This window comes from Rana temporaria, chromosome 4 (assembly GCF_905171775.1).
Source record: "Rana temporaria chromosome 4, aRanTem1.1, whole genome shotgun sequence".
NCBI classification, from domain to species: domain Eukaryota; kingdom Metazoa; phylum Chordata; class Amphibia; order Anura; family Ranidae; genus Rana; species Rana temporaria.
The window spans coordinates 433,201,546-433,220,063 of record NC_053492.1 but is presented as its reverse complement, the minus strand read 5'-3'; the positions used below and the strand labels follow the sequence as shown (position 1 = coordinate 433,220,063).

General features: G+C 41.1%; 1 protein-coding gene across 1 annotated transcript in view; it reads right to left on the bottom strand.

The window, feature by feature from the left end:
- USH2A (usherin) overlaps window positions 1-18,518 on the bottom strand; it is a 1,018,338-nt gene that overhangs the window by 178,676 nt on the left and 821,144 nt on the right. The window contains exon 59 of the mRNA XM_040347840.1: window positions 9,439-9,597. Within this exon, the coding sequence (XP_040203774.1) occupies window positions 9,439-9,597 (159 nt within the window). The remainder of the gene's footprint in view (window positions 1-9,438; window positions 9,598-18,518) is intronic.

Here is an 18,518-nt window from a genome sequence, read left to right as displayed (position 1 = left end):
TAAATGCTGTTAAATACTGATAGATACCAAAATGGAAACAAATTAGTATTCTTTTAATTTATATATTAGCCATTTTCTATAGAAAAACGAAATGTTCAATTTGCCCTTCAGGCAGTACTTGTGGTGAAAAGGATGAGAACTGGCTTCAATGTTATGCATGCTGACCTTAAAGGGGTGTTCCAACCAATTTTTATGTTTATTAAAAGTCAGCAGCTACAAAAAGTGTAGTTGCTGGCTTTTAATAAACATACACTTACCTGCTCCAGCGTTCCAGCGACGCGCAGGACTGGGCTCCGCTCCTCCCCCCCCCCTCCCCGGCCGGCGTCTTCATTTCAACTGTGGGCACCCGGCCTTGACAGCTTCCGGCTTCACGGCCAGGCACCCACTGCGCATGCGCGAGCGGCACTGCGCATGCATCGCCTAGGACCTGTGACGTGTCCTAGGCGATCGCCTACAGGGAGGGGCTGCTGTTGGCGATTAAGCTTCATCGCCTAACCAGCCTCTCGGCGGAAGGAGGAAGTGGGACAGGAAGTCCCACTCCTCCTGAAGCCCCCACTCCCCAAATGTGGCATGTAAGGGGGTGAGGAGTGGGATAAGCGGAAGTTCCAATTTTGGGTGGAACTCCGCTTTAAAGCTGAACTCTAGGCACAAAAACATTCATTTTGCCCTGGTTCACACTGATGCTACTTTGAAATCGTGCTACTTTACTTGAAGTAGTGCGATTTCAAAGTAGCAAGGTCAGCGCGATTTCAGGTGCTACTTGATAGACATTTGTGTGGCTTCATACACAGATGTCTATAGAAATCGCACCTGAAATCGGCAAAAGTAGTGCAGGAACTACTTTTGCAAATCGGTGCGGCGCCGCAAGATCGATGTCGCACCGATTGGAACAGTGTCATTGCCGCCAATAGGCTGCGACTTGTCATGTGATTTGATCTCTCAAATCGCATGACAAATCGCTCCAATGTGAACCTAGGCTTAAATATATTCCTCAATAGCTGCATAGAATGTAAATCCACTTTGTGTGCAATAAATGCCTTTACAAACCCAGAATGTACCTTGTAAAAGTAGTAGTGTACCTGTATATAGCCTGTGCAGAGAACAGAGCTGTCAGAGAGGACCAACAGGCCCCACCCACTACAGGCTTCCTGCAGAAAACTACAGGAGGGGGCGGAGACAAGACCAGTCACCCTGAACAAGGAGAGAGCAGCAGTGACCGGTCTTTATTACAGAAAGCTTACGCACAAAGGAAAAGTGTCACACTGGATTACTGCCACCGAGCTGGAAGAATTAGACAAAGCACAACAAGATTCAAGAATACACATGACTCCTGTATTTAGACATAATATAATGCTGAAAAATATTTAGCATTCATCACTTCTGGAGCACTGAATGCTGGTGTTCCTCCTGCCAAACCCTAGGTCATTGCAGAACACAGTAGTGGCATAGGGACCGATGGAAGGAACCAGAGTGCGGTGGGGGACCAGGTACACGACACTGGCTGCGTGCTAAAAATGTATTATGTATTTAATTTTTAATTGGTGATATTTATATAGCACACAATGCTTTACACACACATACGGTATATACAGTATATATACACTATCTCACAAAAGTGAGTACACCCCTCACATTTTTGTAAATATTTTATTGTATATTTTCATGTGACAACACTGAAGAAATGACACTTTTCTACAATGCAAAGTAGTGAGTGTACAGCTTGTATAACAGTGTAAATTTGATGTCTCCTTAACTCAACACACAGCCATTAATGTCTAAACTGCTGGAAACAAAAGTGAGTACACCCCTAAGTGAAAATGTCAGAATTTACACTGTTATACAAGCTGTACACTCATTGCTTTACATTGTAGCAAAGTGTAATTTCTTCAGCGTTGTCACATAAAAGATAGAATAAAATATTTACAAAAATGTGAGGGGTGTACTAACTTTTGTGAGATAGTGTGTATACATGTATACACTATATTACCAAAAGTATTGGGACACCTGCCTTTACACGCACATGAACTTTTATGGCATTCCAGTCTTAGTCCGTAGGGTTCAATATTGAGTTACATACAGTATGTATTATTGATAGTGCCTTTTCCCATTCTGTTAATGATATTGATATCTCTGCCTCCTCTTCCCATTTTCTCATATATGTTAATTCATTAACAGGTCCCGAGGGAAGTAACAATTTATACACTTTAGAGAGATTTTAACAAATATTTTGATCTTCTATTAATAGTTGTTCAAACTCCGTTAATGGTCTATTTAGTAATGATAAATGTAGTTTAGATTCAATATAGGTTTTTAAATAATCAGATTTGGGATTGAAACAAACAGAAAGTCACTGTGCTATTTGTTGTGTATACTATATCATTTCATTATACTAAATTAGCCTTTTTTAGGGGTTTAAAAACATAAAAATTATATATTGAATATTTCCATCAACTGAATGAATATTGGGTAATTTTTCTTTGAATGTATTTGTTTTCAAGTGAACAGAAAGCAAAAAAGCTTGGCATTTTTATTGTATTTTTACTAATTGTTTTAAAATATCACTATAAGAACAATTAGATCTTTAATTTTATAATTTAATATCATTAGACAGCCCTAATTATCATGTCTCACAGTAAGATGGATTATTTTCAAAATAATTTATCAGCTTTCCAGCAGCAATTGGCCGGACTGATATGGATGCATAACTGACAATGGTAACCCCTCTGGCACAGAGAACTGGAACTAATCAACAGTAGCTGGTAGAAGCAATTAACACAATGAGCTTGGCCAACTTAGATACTTTAAAGAAAGCTTTGAGATGGTTTAGGCAGGTCAAAGTCTTAGCAGACCTTTAATGGGATTGTAAAGGTACAATTCTTTTTTCCTAAATAACTTCCTTTACCTTAGTGCAGTCCTCCTTCACTTACCTCATCCTTCCATTTTGCTTTTAAATGTCCTTATTTCTTCTGAGAAATCCTCACTTCCTGTTATTCTGTCTGTAACTCCACACAGTAATGCAAGGCTTTCTCCCTGGTGTGAAGTGTCATGCTCGCCCCCTCCCTTGGACTACGGGAGAGTCAGGATGCTCTCTACGTTGCAGATAGAGAAAGGAGCTGTGTGTTAGTGGGCATCCTGACTCTCCTGTAGTCCAATGGAAGGGGCGAGCACAACACTCCACACCAGGGAGAAAGTCTCTCATTACTGTGTGGAGTTACAGAGAGAAGAACAGGAAGTGAGGATTTCTCAGAAGAAATAAGGACATTTAAAAGCAAAATGGAAGGATGAGGTAAGTGAAGGAGGACTGCACTAAGGTAAAGGAAGCTATTTAGGATTGTACCTTTACAACCCCTTTAAAGCAATTTGTGTTGGTTTGATTTAAAATATTTTATGCCAAAATAATTTTTTTCGTTTTGGGGGAAAAGTCAAACACCTATCAAGGGTTTTGGTTGTCTATGTCACAGTGGTGAGTTTTTTGTTTCTTTACTTCCTGTCTCAAAACACAACAAGACATGAGAGGAGATATTCCCAAAGTAAGGGAAATCCTCTCTAAAGCCTAGTACACACTAATGCCGCATACACACGCTTGGAATTTCAGACAACAAATGTTCAATGTGAGCTTGTTGTTGGAAAATCAGACCATGTATAGGCTTCATTGGACATTTGCTGTCAGAATTTCCGACAACAAAAATTTGAGAGCTGGTTCTCAATTTTTCCGACAACAAAAGTTCTTGTCGAAAATTCCGATCGTCTGTATGCAATTCCGACGCACACAAATCCTTTGCATGCTCGGAATCAATTCGACGCATGCTCGGAATCATTGAACTTCAATTTTCTAGGCTCATCGTAGTGTTGTATGTCACTGCGTTCTTGACGTTCAGGGTTTCAGACAACATTTGTGTGACCGTGTGTATGCAACACAAGTTTAAACCAACATTCCGTTGGAAAAAAATCCATGGTTTTGTTGTCGGATCATGTGTACATGGCATAATAGTTTATTTTCATTCAATCCAGCGAAAATGATGTGAAGCCCACACACAATCATTTTAAATGACATTTTTTAAAAACAACGTTTTTTTCATGCCGAAAAATGATCGTGTGTACGCGGCATTAAGGTTTTTTACCTTAATGCATTCTCTGCAATAATGTAAAAAAAGTCCCACTACCCAATCCCATCCCTAAACATTTACCTGGCTCTAGAATTGTCACCTGTCCAGGATTCACCCGGACAGTTCGGGTTTTGGGTCATGTGTTTGGGTTTCAGTCCACCTGAAACCCGGACACAATATTCAGATAGGAATGTGGCTCAGAAAAGGGCCCTCTTATAGGAGGGTGAGGGGGCACAATGCACGCCACATTGCTTTTCTCTTTTGGAGTGTCCAAAGGTGTCACAGGTCTGTTACAATCCTATAGTGTATGCTAAAAAGTATATATTTTTGCTGTGCACCGCTAAAGTGTTCGGGTTTGGCTTGAAGAAAAAGTGGCAACCCTACCTGGCTCCTGTCATGGCTCCAGTTCTGTGTCAGCTCCAGCACTGCTCCCCTCACTTCCTGGCAGTGGCGGCTGGTGCTCTATTTTTTTGGGGGGGGCGCAAACAAAACCCCAGTCAACCCCCCCCCCCCGCCACTCGCAGACAATGGGACCTGCAGACAGACAGAGAGACAGATAGATAGATAGACAGACAGATAATAAAACAAATAGATAGATAGATAGATAGATAGATAATTAGATAGATAAATAGATAATTAGGCAGATAGCTATAGATAGATAGATAGATAGATAGATAGATAGATAGATAGATAGATAGATAGATAGATAGATAGAGGGAGGGGGAGGGAGCGAGAGATAGAGCTATATATAATTAGATAGATAATTAGATAGACAGACAGACAGATAGATAGATAGAGAGACATAGCTAGATAGAGCTATAGATAAATAGATAATTAAACAGATAGATAGATGGAGGGAGGGGGAGAGAGATAGAGCTATAGATAATTAGATAGATAGATAATTAGACATACAGATAGATAATTAGATAGATAGATAGATAGATAGATATATAATTAGACAGACATATAGATATAGATAGATAGATAGATAGATAGATAATCAGACAGACAGATATAGATAGATAATTAGATAGAGAGCGATAGATAGATAGATAGATAGATAGATAGATAGATAGATAGATAGATAGACAATTAAACAGATAGAGACAGAGAAAGAGAGAGGGAGAGCGATAGATAGATAGATAGATAGATAGATAGATAGATAGATAGATAGATAGAGCTGTAGATAGATAAAGAGATAGAGCTGTAGATAGATAATTAAACAGACAGATATATAGATATAGATAGATAATTAGATGGATATAGATAGATAGATAGATAGATAATCAGACAGACAGCTAGCTATAGATAATTAGATAGACAGACAAATAGATAGATAGATAGATAGATAGATAGAGACATAGAGATATATAGATAGATAGATAGATAGATAGATAGATAGATAGATAGATAGATAGATAATTAAACAGACAGACAGATAGATATAGATAGATAATTAGATAGATAAATAGATAATTAGGCAGATAGCTATAGATAGATAGATAGATAGATAATTAAACAGACAGATAGATATAGATAGACAGACAGATAATTAGATAGATAAATAGATAGATAATTAGACAGAGGTAGCAGATAGATAGATAGATAGATAGATAGATAGATAGAGCTATAGATAGAGAGATAGATAGATCTATAGATTGAGAGATAGATAGATACAGCTATAGAGAGAGATAGATAGATCTATAGAAAGAGAGATAGATAGATAGATAGATAGATCTATAGATAGAGAGATAGATAGATAGATAGATCTATAGATAGAGAGATAGATAGATAGATAGATAGATAGATAGATAGAGAGATCTATAGATAGAGAGATAGATAGATAGATAGATAGATAGATAGATAGATAGATAGATAGAGAGATAGATAGATAGAGAGATCTATAGATAGAGAGATAGATAGATAGATAGAGCTATAGATAGAGAGATAGATAGATCTATAGATAGAGAGATAGATAGATAGATAGATCTATAGATAGAGAGATAGATAGATAGATAGATCTATAGATAGAGAGATAGATAGATAGATAGATAGATCTATAGATAGAGAGATAGATAGATAGATAGATAGATAGAGAGATCTATAGATAGAGAGATAGATAGATAGATAGATAGATAGATAGATAGATAGATAGATCTATAGATAGAGAGATAGATAGATATATAGAGCTATAGATAGAGAGATAGATAGATCTATAGATAGAGAGATAGATAGATAGATAGATAGATCTATAGATAGATAGATATGGCGATAGATAGATAGATAGATAGATAGATAGATAGATAGATAGATAGATAGATAGAGCTATAGATAGAGAGATAGATAGATCTATAGATTGAGAGATAGATAGATACAGCTATAGAGAGAGATAGATAGATCTATAGAAAGAGAGATAGATAGATAGATAGATAGATAGATAGATAGATAGATAGATAGATAGATAGATAGATAGATCTATAGATAGAGAGATAGATAGATAGATAGATCTATAGATAGAGAGATAGAGAGATAGATAGATAGATAGATAGATAGATAGATAGATCTATAGATAGAGAGATAGATAGATAGATAGATCTATAGATAGAGAGATAGATAGATAGATAGATCTATAGATAGATAGATATGGCGATAGATAGATAGATAGATAGATAGATAGATAGATAGATAGATAGATAGATATGGCTATAGATAGATAGAGAGATAGATAGATAATTAAACAGATAGACAGACAGACAGACAGAGAGAGAGAGAGAGAGAGAGAGAGAGAGAGAGAGAGAGAGAGAGAGAGAGAGAGAGAGAGAGAGAGAGAGAGAGAGAGAGAGAGAGGGGGGGGAGGGGGACAGGCAGGACAGTCAGATAGATTAGATAGACAGATAAGAGATTTGTAAAGCACAGCTGCAGGACGCAGGTACTCTAAGCCCTCACACACATACAGGAGATGTGAAGCACGGCACCCTCCCCCTCCCTCCTGTCCTCTCTCAGTCCGATCACAGTACAGGCTGAGCATACAGCACAAGGTGCTGGACATGATGGGGTGGACAGGGACACTGGACAGGACAGACAATGAGACAAATAAAGTGTTTTTAATAAAGTTACTTACTTTCGCTTTTGACTCCAGGAGGACTAAGGTAACACTGCCCCGGGGAAAGCACCGCCCATTTCCTTCTGCAGTGAGGAAGCAGCAGGACCCAATTAGAGAGGAGAGTGGAGACACTGGAGCGTGATTGGCTCATGGCGCACAGCACATAGCCACAGAGCTTAAAAAAAAACTGCAAATGAAGCGTCTTGCCTGCTGCATTGGCATGACGCTTCAATGATGCTATAGCAGTGCTCTGAGTCTTTGACCGGCGCTCACCCTGAACATGCACCGTCTTAAAGGACCTTTTTTTTTTCTTAAAGGGCCCAAAAAAAAAAATTTTTTTTCATTTTTTTTTTTTTTTTTTTTTTACTGGCTTTGGGGAGAGGGGGGGCGGCGCCCATGCGCCCCCTATGGACGGGCCGCCACTGCTTCCTGGTCTCACAAGAGACACTGAGGGCAGCAGGAGAAAACTTGCTGCTGTCAGTCAAACTTCTGTGAAGAGGGGGAGTGGTTTACCGTCAATGTGTGTGTCCATTGACACACACAGCCCAGCTTTGGAGCATGCACACACATGTGCCTCGTTAGCACCAGGCTTGCAGCTGGAGCAAAAACAAATTGAAACCTCCAAAGGGGGACTGCCAGCAGAAAAGGTAAGGTACATCTTTGTGCAATATAATTGCACAGAGCAGGTAAGTAAAACATCGTTTTCATTTTAAACCAAAAGAAAAAAGCATTTAGCTTTGGGCACCAGTTCTCAAAAAGGATATCGGGGAGCTGGAGAAAGTGCAGAGAAGGGCAACCAAACTGATAAGAGGAATGAAGGAGCTCAGCTATGAGGAAAGATTAGAGGAACTAAATTTATTCACTCTTGAGAAGAGGAGAATAAGGGGGGATATGATCAACATGTACAAATATATAAGAGGTCCATACAGTGAACTTGGTGTTAAGTTATTCACTTTACGGTCAACACTGAGGACAAGGGGGCACTCTTTACGTCTAGAGGAAAAGAGATTTCACCTCCAAATACGGAAAGGTTTTTTCACAGTAAGAGCTGTGAAAATGTGGAACAGACTCCCTCCAGAGGTGGTTCTGGCCAGCTCAGTAGATTGCTTTAAGAAAGGCCTGGATTCTTTCCTAAATGTACAGAATATAACTGAGTACTAAGATTTGTAGGTAAAGTTGATCCAGGGAAAATCAGATTGCCTCTCGGGGGATCAGGAAGGAATTTTTTCCCCTGCTGTAGCAAATTGGATCATGCTCTGCTGGGGTTTTTTGCCTTCCTCTGGATCAACTGTGGGTATGGAGTTGGGTGTATAGGATTGTACTGTGTTTTTTATTTTGTTTTTTTATTTTTTGTGGTTGAACTGGATGGACTTGTGTCTTTTTTCAACCTGACTAACTATGTAACTATGTAGCATCACTTTAATGGAAGGCAATTACATTTTGCCAAGAAGGGGGGAGTTACTATGGTGAACCTGTTCTTTCTGCAAGGGCAAATCCCAGGTTCACTTTAAATTGGAACTAAGGCAGCTAAACACAAATTATTGTGGCTCGGTGTTCAATAATACATCATTAAATGTGTTTTTTTTTATATAAATTGAATTTGACTTGGTATAATTCTCTTGCAAACCAGAACTCAGACTGGTAGCGGGAGAAGCGGCACAAGGAGCATGTTAGAAGAAGGAGAGAACAGAGTGACAGAGAGATGAGCTCATTAGTCTGCTACTTCTCTGCTACTGTCAAAACTGTGTAAACCTCAGACAGAAATACAAATCCTTTATCAGATCAAACAGCCTCTATATGTGTAGTTACCTGGTGGCCTGGAGTTCAGTTTTAAGCCAAAGGCTGTAGATAATATCACTGCCTGAGGCTGAGTCTATATAAAGTTATTAACAATAAAACTACTGCAGAGCTACGACTCTGGTCCGGAAGGTATAACATGCTGTGTTAGTGCCCATTCACACCTAGGCGTATATACGCCTGAAGCACGACGCTCGTGCCGCTGGAGGGGCGAATTTACATTGATGTCTATGAGATGGTTCACATCTCACGCCGAACGCCGAAACGCTGTATGCCTGCCGCCTGAAAACAAGTCCCGGACCCTTTTTTTTTGGGCGGCTTTCCGCGTTCGGCATAGACATCAATGTAAAATGATTTGTAAAAAAAAAAAGTTTACAAAATCGCGGCAAAATACGCCGCGTACGCCGCGTAAGAGTGTGAATGCAGCCTTACCGTTCTGACAAGCTTGTAGTCGGATGGAAAGTGATGTTCCCGGGATAAGGTCCTCCAGAATAAGAAAGAGTTTCTCTCCGGCAGGGTTAAGCTGACCAGCGCCTCCTCCAGTACTCAGCAAAATGTTAAACTCCAAAGGAATATTGGGATCATAGAGACCTGGAAAAAGGTCAAAGTGATAATGTTAACTTGGAGTGAAGAAAAAAAAAAAAGAAATAAACAGTCCCATCTAACTGAGCTGCCGGGACACAAGGAGATTAAGCACCTGTTTACCAGCACCATTTATAAATGGGGGCTTATACAGTAAACTGGGATATTAGAGTGATTTTTTTTAACATTATATACTGTACTTACCTGCTCTGTGCAAGGGCACAGAGCAGCTTCTATCCTTCTCTTCTGGGGTCCCCCGGTAGCGCTCCTGACTCTTCCCCGCATTAGTTCCCCACTATCAAACCGCTTGTTATGGGGGCACGCCTGTGGGCTTGATCTTTAGCCATTCTGAATGTATCCATAGACCAGGGGTGTCAAACTCAATTTCATCATGGGCAGCATCACCATTATGGTTGCCCTCAAAGGGGCTGGTTGTATCTGTAAGATTAGATGTCCAGTGCATCCCCTCCCCTTTACACTTGATGTCAAGAGCCCCCCCACCATCAGAAGTTGAGTCCCCCACTCTCCCTTACATCACAGTGCACCCCCTTTCCTTATGCTGCTGCTGGGAAGAAGCTGGATGCATTTCTTAAAAGCAGAAAGTAAGGTTCTGGAGGAGGACCAAAGGAGAGGTGCGAGGGCCACATAAAATGGTCTGGAGGGCCAGAATTGGGCCCACGGGCCTTGTGTTTGACACCTCTGCCATAGACACACACAGCCATGCTCGACCCTGTTCTCCTCTCAAAGGCTGTCAAGGAGCCAATGACTCAAGCCCAGTGAGGAGAGAGAGAGCAAAGAGAGTCACTGCTTTCAGGCACAACCTTGGTTAAAAATCGGGCTCAGGTAAATATAAGGAAGGGGGGGTGGGAGCTGGGGAGGAACTGGACACAGAAGTTTTTTTTTTTATGTTAATGCAAGGTAAAACCCTTCTACCTTTACAAACACATTGATTACATTTGTAGAGCAGGCAATTACATTGGTAGAGCAGGCAGTAAACCCGATCACTGCAAACTCTGATGATTAAACTCTCCACAATGCCTATAAATACAGAGTTGAATAAGAGCGTGTTTTAGAGAGATATTACTGCTTGCTTAAAATGAATACATACTGCTCAATCATGGACCTACATTCCACGCCATACCCACCCCAAGTTTTTTTTTGGTTTTCCACCACTAAAGTATGCTTCCTATTAACATTAGGAAATTTACGATTTGTCAAGGCATACAGCTTGAGGCCGCGCACAATATGTAGTGCAATGTAGCCTTGCCAACTTTTTGCCAACACAGATACAGTACGTCCTACGTTTGGGGGTCCCTGATTTTGATATTCCAAAATTGGTAGATATGACACCCGCCAACAGTGTACGTGCAAGAACCAATGAGAAACACACACGTAATGATAAAACACAGAAATTGTCTTTGCTGGCACTAGAGGGAAACAATCTCACTGCAACAATGTTGCAGAGTGTCTTCTGATACTGCAGGTAAGATAGCCAGCTCCTTGCTACAAAATGCTTATAATCAAGATCATCGAGCGGCTCCACCATGCTGCAACCATATCTTAACAGTTCTATTTTTAGTAGGAAAATCTTGCCAAAAAACTAGCTACATTGAATAGCATTGAAAGAGGAGCAAGTAGGAACCTCAAATTCATATAGGGTAAGTCTTGGTCATGAGTTTGGTGATGTGATGTCAAGGCCAACAGGCATGGCAGAACATCTTCTAACATATGCAAGAATGAATGTAAATTTTCCAGCAATACTTCACTTTGCGGTTACAATTCTACCCAGGCGTGTGAAAACGTGAAGGAAAGAGCGAGGGAACAGATTTATCTTAAGTGCAAATGGCAGTTTTGTTATTCGATGTCAAAGTTACCATGAGTCTAATGACAAGCTGCCAAAACAGATTTTCATGTTCGCTAAAGAACAAGGAGCCGAGTGCGTTTATATTCTCGGCACAGCGGCCTTTCATAATTTACAACCCGACGCTGATAGTTTATTTAACATTTATGAACTTACAATGCAATCAGAAATTCATTATTATCCGAACAAATAAATAGTTGATATTTCACAGCTTCTGCGGGTGAGAATCTGGGACACATGTCTCAATAAATGTTTTCATCTGCAATAACTGAAGTACAATTTGTCAGAGAGCCAAGAAGCTGAATAATTAACGTGAAACGGTTTGGTAGAAAGAAAAAAAAATACTCTTGCTTCTATTGTAGAGTGCTGAATATTAGTTATTTCCCATTAAGAACTTTAAAAATAGGGGAGCCAGCCAAAAGAACAAGGATGAGTGCAAAGTTCTGTAAAGAAGCTGATTTTTGGGGATCACAGTAAAACCTTGTGTAGCGCTACCCCCGAAGGAGCCGCTGATTTGTTTTTGGGATCGGCATATTGAGTTACCTTAATGTGGCATATGGGTGCAGTTGGAGAACAAAACAGTGAGCGAAGGTCCAGACAGTGAATAAAGGGTTTTCCAATGCTTTATTTCAGGCCAAACACGGCCAACATCAAAATTAAGTGGGAAGAGCAGGTCGATGAAGGAAAAAGAGAACCTTGCAGTGTCAGGCCCGGATATTAATTGAGCAGTACTTGCTCAATAGAGTACCAAATGTTATTTGTCACCACTCTAGTTGGAGTGGGTAAAGTGCCCCCGGACAGACCCCTCTCACAAGCCTGGCAGCTAAAGTGTCACTTAGGACTTTCTGGGAGGAACAGATCTCTCTCACAGACCTGGCTCCAGGGCCTCTACCACAGGCCAATTACTTTAGGTGAGCTAGATGGATAAACGGAGCGAATCCTCCCAGTAGGTCTTAGCATAGGTCACTGGATGACAGCAAAACGTACCTGTCAGCATTCTGGTCAAGAGATCCCCGATTGGTTTGTTCAAGCCCTGTTGGACAACCTGCCTCCGGGTTCTCCTCAAGCCGACCCCCCAATCGAACGGCACCCAGCCTGGGATCTTTTCAATAGAGCTGGGGACCCAGTAAGTCACTGGAGTCCCCTTTTACCTCCGGATGAGGGTTTGTGTAGACTGCAATTCTGGTCTGGTGGGCCTCGCTGGCGGGGTCCATGGATGCGCGCACCCTGAAGGTGGATGCCGCACCTGGAACTTGCTTAGCACATGAAACTTGCTTAGCACATGACACCTGTCACAGATATACCCCTCCCCAGCATGCCTTGCGAGGGAGAAACTTCTCTGATTGGCTGCTGGGGAAAGTTGCTCTGCCAGAACCCCTCTGGTGCCAACTGCTGGCCAGGGATGGTATTGCATCTCTGGAGCACAGACTGACCCAGTGGACGTTTCTGGAGTGACAGAAGTCCCAATTTTAGGACATTTTTGAATGGGAGCAAAGTAACTCTCCCATTCCCCACTAACTTTAGCGTAGTGCCCATACTGAAAGTAAGGGGGCGCTACACTTGGTTTGAGAGTAACTTGGTTTGAGAGCGCTTTGCAAGTCAAGCAAAATGTTTTCATACATTTTGCCTTGATATACAAGCGATGTCTTGATATAAAAGAGTAGCTTCATGTCAGAACTGAGTATAAAATAGAAGAGAGGAGCCTCTAAGTGTAGAAATATGGTTACATTTAATGAAGGTACAACATTTAGCAACTTATTGCTACACTTAAGCCCTATACACACGATCGGATATCTGATGGAATCTAATCAGATGGATTTTTTCGTCGGATATCCGATGAAGCTGACTTTCATCAGTCTTGCCTACACACCATCATGCCGCGTACACACGACCATTTTTAATGTCATGGAAAAAACAAAGTTTTTCTTGATGTAATTCTTGTCAAGCCTGCCTTGCATACACACGATCGTGGAAAAAATGCTCGAGCTAAGCGCAGTGACGTACAACACGTACGACGGCACTATCAAGGGGAAGTTCCATTAAAATGGGCGATACCCTTTGGGCTGATTATTCAAATTTCCCTTCTCATAACCTGCTTCTGAGTATGCACGTTTTTTTTCCCCGTCGTTAAAGCCTACACACGACCATTTTTCACGACGTGAAAAACGACGATGTGAAAAGTATGTTCTAAATTTTTAATGCCCATTTTTCACGTCGAGAAAAATGCTCTGGAGCCTACACATGACAGTTTTTAATGACCAATTTAAAAAATTGAATTTTTCTCATCATGAAAAACGGTCGTGTGTACGCGGCATCAGACTAAATTCCGACCATGCCAAAACGCGATGAAGTAAAACACTAAGAGGAGGCGAAAAAAATGAAGGTCAATGCTTCCGAGCATGCGTCGACTTGATTCTGAGCATGCGTGGATTTTTCTCCGATGGAGTTCCACACAGACGATCGGAATTTCCTATTGTTTTTTTATCCATAGGAAAAATTGAAAACATGTTCTATTTTTTTACACCGATGGTAATTTTTCATCGGACAAACCGATCGCGTGTACACAGCTTAAGAGGGTACCCTCCCTCCATGGCATGCTAGATCAACGTATCCCTAGCGTCTAGCCAGCTTTGCCAGAATTTGTCAAATTTTTTAGGACAACCCCTACTTAAGTATGGGTTTGTAAAATGGCAGCGCCCTATTGATTAAATCTTTCCAGTAGGACACTGTGGGTGGTGTAGGTATTTTTCAACACAATAGAATAGCTTTTCTTGCATAAAAAAGGGAAATAGAAATCATGGTTCTTTGTGCCCTACGAGGCACCAATTCCTCCACTGAAAAATGTATTTAAGGGCCAGATTCACAGCGGAGATACGACGGAGTATTTCAGATACTCCGTTGTATCTCTCAGAGTATCTATGCGACTGATTCATGGAATCAGTTACGCATAGCGACAGGTGTAATTGTTTTACACTGTCGGATCTTAGGATGCAATACCGCGGCCGCCACTGGGTGGAGTTCGCGTCGTATTCCAGCGTCGGGTATGCAAATTAGGTTTTACGGCGATCCACAGCGGTTTTTCGCGTTCGGTATGTCGTCGCTAGTCTAGTTTCCCGTCGCAATTTTAGTAGTCGTTTTACCTGCCCTAACTTTACCCAGCCCGTGTATGGGCTGTATAAAGTATGGCCGTCGTTCCTGCGTCAAAATTTAAAAAAAAAATTTCTTGCGTAAGACGTCCGGGTAAACGAAAGTACGCTACGCACATCGCCGTTCGGAAAAAAATTACGTCACTTCGCGCAAAGCACGGCGGGAATTTCAAAACGGAGCATGCGCAGAAGGTCCGGCGCGGGAGCGTGCCTAATTTAAATGGCACACGCCCCTTTGAATTACGCGGGCTTACGCCGGAGGCCGCCGGCGTAAGTTTTCATGCAAGTGCTTGGTGAATCAGGCACTTGCGATGAAAACTTGCGGCAGTGTAACATATCTACGATACGTTACGCCGCCGCAGTTCTATGTGAATCTGGCCCTAAATATTTTATTTTATTGTAATTTAGAGTTCCACTTTAAACAAGATGGGAAATGTTCTTGAGTTGTCTATATACACATTACATACAACACAATATTCTATTGTACCATGACACAAGATGTCAAATCATTACAATACACAGTAGAGAGACATAATAAAACCTTTGTAATAAAACGTACATTTCAGATGTCACTCTCAATTAAAGTGTGTGCTTGGATGGGAATGCACATCTATCCCATCATTTAATATTAAAAACAGGGCTGCTTAGGATATCTTGGGGATTATTCTATAAGCATGTGTTAGCTTGTGTATTAGATTGCAATATTTCTGCATTTGTTTATGTTATCAGCAGAAAATTCAATTTAGAAAATTATACCCTGCACCGGCTTTTCAGTGATTGGGGAATAAAACGCATTCTGTCTGTTATCTGCGTGTCAGATTGAAGGTGATTATTTGCTTTATTTATATTTACTGCAACATATAGTATCTTTACAACCATGAATATATGCACTAACTAGATATGGTTAAAATGTAAACCATAAGGTTTTATAGTCTTGTTTAAAGCTGAGCTCTAGGCAGATAGAAAATACACACATTAAAGTGATTGTAAAGGTACATTTTTATTTTTTAAATGGCATGGCATGGCACAGGGCTCGGAAAGAGTGGCAGAGACGCCGCTCCCTCAGAGCGCATTCACGCTAGTGTCACCAGCTGCATGTAACGTAAATATCACCTAAACGTTAATGCCTCGTACACACGATCCCGATGGGAAAACTGCCATGCTTGCTTTTGGTCGGGAAAACCGGCCGTGTGTATGCTCCAAAGCAGTTTTTTCCAACAGGAAAACTGTGAGCAAAAAAAATAAGAAATTGTTCTCTTTTTTTACCGCTGCGATTCTCTGTGTTTTTTTGTTCAGCAGTTTTCCTATGGGAAACACTGCAGTGGAGCATACACACGGCCGGTTTTCCTGACCAAAAGCTGTCATGGCAGTTTTTCTGTCTGGAAAACCGTCCGTGTGTACACAGGGAAAAGCAACCGAGCAGGTTCTCGGTTTTCCCGGCGGATTTTTGACCACCGGGAAAACCGATCGTGTGTACGAGGCATTAGGCTTGTTTCAGCTAGTTGATAGAGGTGCAGATATTGTTATATGTATTATCTATTTATATACACACTGTCAGTGTTGCCAACCATCAATATTTTTACTGGCAGCCAGTAAAAAACAGGCAATTTTCTCTTGCCAGTAAGTGCCAGTAAAAGTAAAAGGTTGCCAGTAAAAAATATGTCTGTGAGGCTCGGCTTGGTCCGGAGCTGGCTGAGACCATCCGAGTGCCTGCTACAGTGTGATCAGGTGGCTCTGGTGGAGGCGGTGCCTGAGCATGTCGTGTGATGTCATAGTGCAATCAAGCCAAGCTGTAGCGGCCAGAGCCTCGTGTGCGGGTCTACGGTATGGAAGCAGAGCAGGCTGGGACCGGGACCATCAGTGCGGTTTAGAATGGATTGGACTGGAGGGACCACTAGGCTTGGAGAGAGACTATCACTGGGACGTGATGTGTCAGTGAGGTCTCATCTGTGCTGCTGCACACTGCTGTCCGTGTCACTAGGGAGAGTCAATTTTATGTGTGTGTGTGCTGCCCATTCTAAATTTCTTGCCCTCCTGAGTCCTGTCCCTGAGCTACTTACTTACTATATCGAAAATAAAATAAGAAATATGTTTATTGCCTTAATATCTACCTTAAATCATATTGCTAATTGCATATTGTATTTGTAGCCTAAATACTCAAATTTGCACTTAAAACTTTAATTTTGAAACTTCTGGAGGTGCCAGTAAATTTTGGGTGTTGGGTCAGTAAATTTCAATCTGGTAGGTTGGCAACACTGCACACTGTATACTGTATATATGTATTGTTCTAGATTAGGTATATACATTTTATATTTTTAAATAGGTTTTTTTTCCTATGATTGGTTAAATGTCATTATCTCCTCATTGTGGTCCTGAAGAAGCTGTTTGAGAAATGTGTTAACCCGGAAGGATCTGTTACCACTTGGCCATTGTCATTGAGGACATATACTGTATGTATTGTATTAACAGGGTATGCCAGGAGGGTGGTAAAAATTGGATATTATTTTACTATATTGAGGAGGAATAAATTCATGTTTATGTAGATTTTAAACTGATCCAGTATGAGTTTTAATGATTTATGGAATAAAGTTGGTAATTCATTTTATTTTAAGTGTGGTCTCTTCTGGACCAGTAATGTCGGACCAGTATTTTGTTTCTTGGTCAGTAAAAAATTAAATTAAATTTTGGGCTTTAGTTTTTGTGTCTTTGTCCCTTTGGGAAAATGTGGCGCCGCCTCCTGTCTTAATCAGGATCTAAAGTGAACAAAAAAAAATCACGACCAGGCAGCTCTCTATTACAGAAGAGACATGCTATCTCTTTTGCAATAAAAAAAACAAACCTGCCCTTTTGCAATCTTCTTCACAATGTAAACTGAGCTGCATGAGTGGCTTACTGTACATTGTCTGCACAACTCTGTGCTGGAATGAACTCCCAAGTGCATGCATTGGAGTTACATCATTGCCTGGTTTGCCAATCAAGATAATCAAAATGACTGAAGACCTGTCGACGGGAAAAATCTGGGGAGAACTTGTTCGGTGCTGGCGAGGAAGCTCGCAGAAGTAGCATTGTTGGAGTGGAGGTGAGTATTTGCAGACTTTAGTTCTACATTAAAACACAATAGGAAGTGAGAGGAAATCTTTCCAAAGGAAGGGTAATCCTCTCTTAGGCCAATGTTATTGAAAAAAGTGTTAGAACTCCATTGGAAGATTTTCCTTTTACATTTTTTTTCTCTGACTTTCGGTGCTGGTGACATTGGTCATTAGCAGAGGGAGGGTAAGTCACACTAGTGGGCCACTCACCATGCTAAAATCCCTTCACTTGCCTTCAGAAATACTTTAGTCCCATTTGGGCCCAAATATTGCCCATCTAGAGTGCCCATGTTCTGATAATCCCCCAGATTCTTATATCTCTTTGTGCCTCAAATGGTGAGATCCCCCACCAGGTTGCCCTCTGAAAGCACTCCAATGCTACATGAAGGCAGTGATCATGAGTAATAGCTGGAAAAGATGAGTGGAACTCAGACATAAAAATCTTCTTACCTAACTTGGCCCTCACCTCTGACGGCGTTTGAGTCTAGGTGTTGTTCTAATTTGGCAACCTGTGTCCTGGTTTCTTTAAAATACTCTTCTATCCTGGGCAACTCCACTGCTCAGACGTAGATCTATTGTTTGTGGTGGGAACAGAGACTTGCAACTTCCAAGCCCCTTGAGAAATGGAACAAGGTATGGGAGATGCTCCACAAATCTTCCTGTAATGTACTGGTAACATAAATACTACACCCCAGGGATGATTGCAAGGTGTCTCTCGACATACCCGTCTACCTGCTTTAGGGGGTGTTCGGACCTAGGAGATATGAAGCATATTTGGGGGACCTGTCCAAAAGCCAAGAGGCTGTGGATTTGGGTGTACGTGATGGTCAAAAT